The 6,856-nt window shown below is 42.1% G+C and overlaps 1 protein-coding gene across 1 annotated transcript; it reads left to right on the forward strand.

Moving 5' to 3' along the window:
• ctns (cystinosin, lysosomal cystine transporter) lies at nt 1-6,617 on the forward strand. The gene is made up of 11 exons (XM_057039356.1): nt 1-1,223; nt 1,739-1,818; nt 2,061-2,139; nt 2,490-2,580; nt 3,277-3,389; nt 3,537-3,662; nt 3,875-3,974; nt 4,171-4,290; nt 5,328-5,498; nt 5,721-5,838; nt 5,927-6,617. Exons 2-11 carry the CDS (start codon nt 1,749-1,751, stop codon nt 6,070-6,072), a joined length of 1,134 nt encoding a protein of 377 aa, XP_056895336.1. The 5' UTR covers nt 1-1,223; nt 1,739-1,748; the 3' UTR covers nt 6,073-6,617.
• The last annotated feature ends 239 nt before the right edge of the window (nt 6,618-6,856 follow it).

Here is a 6,856-nt window from a genome sequence, read left to right on the forward strand (position 1 = left end):
CATTCCTTTTCCCCACATGTTGTGTTGGAGGTTTTTGCTAAAACCAAATTTCATATATTTTGTCAATGAGCTCAATTGTCAACAGCAGAATTGCAAATCACAAATCATACTTGGTTTTATCCTCATTTATAAAAAATGTCAAACTAAAATGATGCTGTGGCATAAATATTAAGACCCTTTAGTTTGTGCTTCAACTATGCAGGTGTACATTTCCATTGGATTAAGAAATAATTTCTCCTTTTGGATAATTTCCCAACACTGGATAAACTAATAGTTTTAACTGGATTCATAACTATATTTTACCCTCTGCATTACACAAATCTTTAGCTGGATATTTACTACAAGCTTGAACATTGTTTTTTATTTTCTCTTTAGATTAATGGAATCTTTAGTTGGAATGACTCCCTCCAGTATGGATTGTTTAAAGAGAAGATCCACTTTTGATTAGACTCTCTAACATTCACATTTTTGTTGGTTGTCTGTATTTGAAAAAGACCCACATCAAGGAAGCTATCTGGTCACCCAGAGAAACCTGCACAGTGGTGAATCATTTTAGATGAAGTGAAAGGAAGCATCATCCAAATGAACCAAATTGAAAAGTAAATGGAAGCTTTGAGTGATGCCAACCTGGTGGGACACTGAAGCCATGTTTCAGCTGAAGGTTTTACAACGGTAGAGCCAGAATCCCCACACAGAAATGTGTAAAATAAAGTAAAAGGTATTTATCCAACAATATGCTGATAAACTTTAATTCCTCAATGAAAGACAGTTGACCTGCTGTAGACAAGTAAGATGATGTGGGTGAGCAGGAGCTGCACTGGGTGGGCCACAGAGCTGTTGCGGTGTATGGATCTGCCCTGGGATGGATCTGGTTTGGGATTATTGGCTGGCTCCTCTCATTGTAATGGAAATAACAAAAGTCCTGGAAACGCCTTCGGGTCTCCAAACCCATCGACATTTATGTGCAACTTCAAGGAGAAACTATGATTTTTGATGATTTCTGGAGTCTCTCTTGAGCCTTGATAATGTCTCATCCGTCTTGTAATTATTTAAAAAAAAAAATGTTTTATTATTTTTCAATGCACATTTAGAGTGGGATGCGTTCATCTCTTGTTCCAGTCATTGCAGTAATCTTTTCAGGGCGAGAGGCGGCGGTGTTGCACTCAGACGGTGTGTAGTGATCTCGGAAACAACAACGAAGAAGACGTCGAAGCCAAAATACAGTAAGTCAATGTTATTCTGGCTTAAACTTGACCTTCTATCTTTTCGAATTGCGAAACATTAACCGCACAAACCGAGGTGTTATCGCAAATAAAGCCAAACTACCGTTCAATCTAATTGTCCGACGTTAGTCGCGAAAGTAAATATTGTACCTAAAATCAGGAGAGGCTGCTTACAGACATTTCTGAACGTTGTAAACACTCAGTCCAGAGGAGCAAAGCTCTTCTAGAGGCTGATCCGGCCGAGTGCTGAACTCTTCGGTCCAACAGTTGCGGCTATATTGGCCATTATTAATGTCTTCGGTTGAATAAGATGAAGTTGGGACAGAGAGACACTTTAACTTCAGCAGGTCAGCTGACGACAGCTGTCACGTGACGCATCCTCCAGGCCAGAGAACCAGGAATTGAAGTGGTTTCATTTCGGCAAATTAAATGTTGTTGATATGATTATTCTCATAAAAACCTGTTTTTATATCACTCAAAATAAATTGAGTGTATGCGTGTGTGTGTCTGTTCAGGTCATCAGTAATGTCTAGTCTCGGCCTCAGCTTGAAACCTGCTCAGCTGCTGTTCATGTGGATGCTCATTAATGTTTCTGGTGAGTTCTGTTTATACATGAATTCTTGTTTTAATGGGAAAGGATGTCTGTTTTTTACATTGTGTAATCCCAATTGTTTGAGAAATAGTCATTTTCTGTAGGAGTCAATGCAAGACGAACTAATATGATTACACATTGCAGCTCCAGTGACGATGCCCTTCTGATTGATCTTTTATTACCTGCTGATTGTGTGTCGTGGTCAGAGTCATCCCCATTTCTTTTTCTGTTCATCCCACCGGCAGAGTCCAGGCTAGATTTATTTGCTCCTGATTCTGTCACACTTCCAGAAGCCTCTGAAGCCAGCCTCAACATTACTTTAAGGTAAACACCGAAACACAATCTTCGCTCACACAAACACGTGGGTGCAGTTATGTTGTTGTTGCGAATAATTATCAAAACTTTCATTTTTACTTTCACAGTAGCGATGTTTAGCTAAAAAACACACACACGCCTAAATAGTTTAGGATGAAGCAACAGTGAAACCGGTTATGAGGAGGAATATAAAAGAGGGGAAACATGAAAATATTCAGATTCTATTATTTCCTGAATTTAAATCTATCGATTGAATGTCTGTGCATGTATGTGTGCGTGCCTGTGTGTGTGTATAACTGTATTCGAACTCTCAGAATTTGCTGGATCAGTGTTTACATTGTGTTTTTGTCTTTTTATAGTTCTCCTGTTCAACAGCCAATTGTGTTTTACTTAAATGTAACCTACACCTCCGAGAGGAATTATTCATCTATAATCACATTACCTACACAGGTAATGCACAAACGCACACACACACATACTTAATGCTTATAATATGTATATATTATATTATGTATATATTATATATATGTTTATAATATATGCTGTATATATGCTTATAACCTTCTAATCTTATCTGTATTTATTTATTCTGTTTCTATACTTTGTATAGGTTGCTACTACAATTCAATTTCCCCACGGGGATGAATAAAGTACATCTTAATCTTAATCTTAATCTTAATCTTAATACATAATGTGTGGAGGGAAGGTGTGAGGTGACTTTAAGTGTCAAGAATGGCGCCTTTTAAATAAAATGTATTTAAAAGGCCTAAAATGTACTTCTATCATTGTATGTACAGTATATATGTATGTAAGTACGCGTGCATATACAGTATGTATGTGCATATTCAGTCTTTAACACAGTTAGTAGATCACCTGTTCTAAAATGATTCGATAAAATCTGTCAAAAGTCAGTTTCCACCTGAAAATTGGGCCGTTATTAATCGGGATGTACCGATGTCCCGCTAAAACAGGCCATCCACAGGTGGACAGATGGGTGTCAGCACCTCCTGCTTGGTCCTATCATCCTGCACTCACCAGGGGTCCCCGGTTCCCATTAACATGACCTAACTGGCAAAGTGCACGTTGGTGCTCTGTTCCTGCTGAAGGCCCCAAACTTCAGAGCCTTTTTCTGATGCCGTTTTTTAGGTGTTGCTGCCCAGACATTCATCAACTGTCACCTTCAACGTCACATCCCATAATGTCGGCCAGGTGACCACGTACCTACAGTGCAACTGTACAGAGCTGCAGCATCTGAGCAGGTGGGTCCAGGTGAAGAGCAGGAGGCCTGGGGCCAGCTGGGGATTCAGTTAACGATGGTTGTCACAGCTCCACTCCCATCTGTCCTGGCTGGACACCGTCTTGTTTACGTTGTGTGTCTTCAATTTGTCCTGCGTCTGTGTTCACAGGATTCGCTTCATGGTCATCCACAGCAACGTCTTAGCAGTCATCAGTCAGATTGTTGGATGGATCTACTTTCTGCTCTGGTCCCTGTCTTTCTATCCACAAGCATGGGAGAACTGGAGGAGGAAGAGGTGCTCGTCCCTCCATCCTTTAGGACTGAAACACTTTGTCCCTCCTCCTGACTACAGATTACATTATTTATTATTTACATTAGCCAGTTTTCCTTCAGGGCTTCAATAATCACACAGATACGTACAGAGACATACAGCGGTGATGTTTATTACATGTTTATTACAGGCCCACTCAGGCGAGGACAGAATGCTTAAATTGTGTCTTCTCTCAGTGTTATAGGTCTCAACTTTGACTTCCTGGCTCTGAACCTGACTGGTTTCATCGCTTACAGTGTCTTCAATGTGTCCCTCTTTTGGGTGCCTTTTATACAGGTAACTCTGTATGAAAGCTATCTTTATGTGCACATGCACGCACACACACACACACACACACACACACACACACACACACACACCACACACACACACACACACTCTTTCAGAGTTTAGCCCACCACTCTGTCCGTTGGTGCAGCAGTGGGCCTTGGTGAAGCTGCGCTGCCTGACTAGCTGATGTTTCCTCCTGCAGGAGGAGTTTCTGAAGAGGAACCCAAAGGGAATCAATCCTGTCAGTTCCAACGACGTCTTCTTCAGCCTGCACGCTGTCCTGCTGTGCTTGGTCTATTTTTGCCAGGCTGCCATTTACAAGGTGCGTCTTCACTGGACCAACCATTCAAAGCTGAAACAGTCTGGAGATGCCAGATGCTCCAGGGAAGCCTGTGTGATCTGTGGTGCCTGACAGGGTCGCTTCCATAAGACCTGCTCTTCAAGCATGTCTGACAGTACATGTGGCACCAGGACCCCCTGGGTCAGAGGTCACTCATCCACTATGTTGTCGTACTGGTTGACTGGAGCTTCATTTGCTTCTGTACTGGTGATCTCCTGGGACTGGTGCAAGGCTCATCCTGGTGTTACTGGTTGAGCTGATCTTGTGCACCACTGCGCTTTGTATGCGGCAGCAAACTGTCCATCTTTGCCTGTCTGCACATTTTCTTGATCAGTCTCTTCTGGAGCTAGTTCCCACCCATTTGCGTTCCTACGTGTGTAGAGACTCCAGTCTTGCTAGCTAGGATGTCCTCCACGTGTTGGTTCCTGGAACCAACACTAACCTGACTAACAAAGCTTTCACATGTGCTGGGGTGAACCTGCTGCTGGGTCCTGGGCGGGTTCCAGAAGGACCTGAACTGATTACTGGGGGGATTTCAGTCAATTCTAAAGGATCAAGAAACAGGTTCTATTGGGCATTGTACCTATTTTTAATTTCTTTTATTTTTGAAACGATTTCAATTATTTTAATCTATCATGTATTCTAGCATAAATGTTGTTATTTCTAAGTATGGTGACTGCCTTTGCTTTACTGTCGTATGTACAGCTGTAGCTTTGTTTTGTTGCCCTCATGGCCAGGTCACTCTTCAAAGAGAAATTTGAATCTAAATGAGTTTTTTACCTGCTTAAATCAAGGATCGGTTTATCTCCACCTTAATGGCTGACTCAACAGAACATGGGCGTGAATAAAAGAGTGGCTGTTAAAAGATCTCCCCTTCACTTTTTTCAAGGAACTGCTAATTACACAAGTTTTTTTATACTTGATGGAATTTAACAGGTAAAAATAAGTTGTCATATTATGATATGTATATTTGTTGGTGGTGCTCTGATGAGCTTTCCTGTATTTCCTCCTGGTGTCAGAGAGGAGACCAGAAGATCTCCTGGACAGCCGTGTTTTTGCTGCTGGTTGGCTGGACGTTTGCTTTGGTCACTCTGGTTCTTGCAGCAGCCAAGCAGATCACCTGGTTGGACTTCCTCTACTACTGCTCCTACATTAAACTGGCTGTTACTCTGATCAAATACGTGCCACAGGTACAGTCACACTTCAGGTGCACGTGCCCACACACAAGCAACAAACAGACAACACACACTCATGTTCGCGTCCAGGTGGATTAAGGACGAAGTGGGAGAAGTTAGTTGGAACCATTTGCAAATTTATTACTGAAACTCAAAAAACTGAACGAGTACAGCTACGACTGAAACTGGTTTTGGCTGCTACTGGCCGGACTGACTGGTTTTCTGACTGGTTTTCAGGCCTTCATGAACTACAGGAGACAGAGCACTGAGGGATGGAGCATCGGTGGCGTGCTGATGGACTTCAGTGGGGGGATTCTGAGTATTCTGCAGATGTTCTTACAGTCGTACAACAACAGTAAGTCCCCTCCTGCGTGTGTCCCGTCAGGTTGTGAAGGCTCTGAGTGGCGCCACCTCCTGTCTGATTGTCATACTTCCTCCCTCAGATGAGTGGAAGCTGGTTTTTGGAGATCCTACAAAGTTTGGCCTCGGTGCTTTTTCTGTCATCTTTGACATACTGTTCCTGACTCAGCATTACTGCCTCTACAGGAAGACGACACCTTACGAAGCTCTCGTGCAGGACACCAATTAAACTTTAGAGCAGTTTCACAATCAGCACCTTTTGCTTGACCACTGAAAGATGTTTTTAGTTGAGTGGGGAAAGAAATCAACCAGTTGAATAAAGGGAAAAGCTTTCCGTGTGTTTACATTGATCTCTGCACTGACTCATTGTGGCCTTCTCGCTCACCACATCTCACCTGCCGAGCACCTGTAAATGAAGCTGTTTTCCATCTCTGACGCCTGTTAAATGATTTTTTCCACGTCACTAAAAAACCTTTCAGATTGTAAAAGTCTTAATTTCTCCAAGAACTTTCACGTTCCCAAATGGTTCTAATCTGTTTCTAATCCACGTGACTCTTCTACAGGCCTGATCTTTGCAGCCAATCAAAGCAATGACACCAACGCCTGTTTATATATAGAGAGATTTTCCTATTATACATTCATGAATCGCAGGTCAATCATCCTCTCCTGCAGGACAGCATATTTCCTTTGGTCTTCAGTGTCTCCTGGGCTTCTTTTCTACCTTTTGATTGACAAATGTTTATTTCTGAATATTAAATTGCCATTTAAAAATGATGAGTGCAGCTTTTCTTCTTTTATTGAGTGTGAAGTGGAAGCAGGAGACAAATTCATGGAACTTTTAATAGCTTTAAATGCTGGCGTTCAGTCTTCTCATTCCTGTTTTAGCGAGACTGTTTAGATTTTGATAAGCTTTGAATAAAAGAACAAAACAAACTAGTGGTGAAACGTGTGGATGAAAGGAGCATCTTCGGCTCCTCTGGACAGGGGGAGGGGGCAGAGGCCTAGATTCTGGC

The sequence above is a fragment of the Takifugu flavidus genome, chromosome 7, assembly GCF_003711565.1.
Source record: "Takifugu flavidus isolate HTHZ2018 chromosome 7, ASM371156v2, whole genome shotgun sequence".
NCBI classification, from domain to species: domain Eukaryota; kingdom Metazoa; phylum Chordata; class Actinopteri; order Tetraodontiformes; family Tetraodontidae; genus Takifugu; species Takifugu flavidus.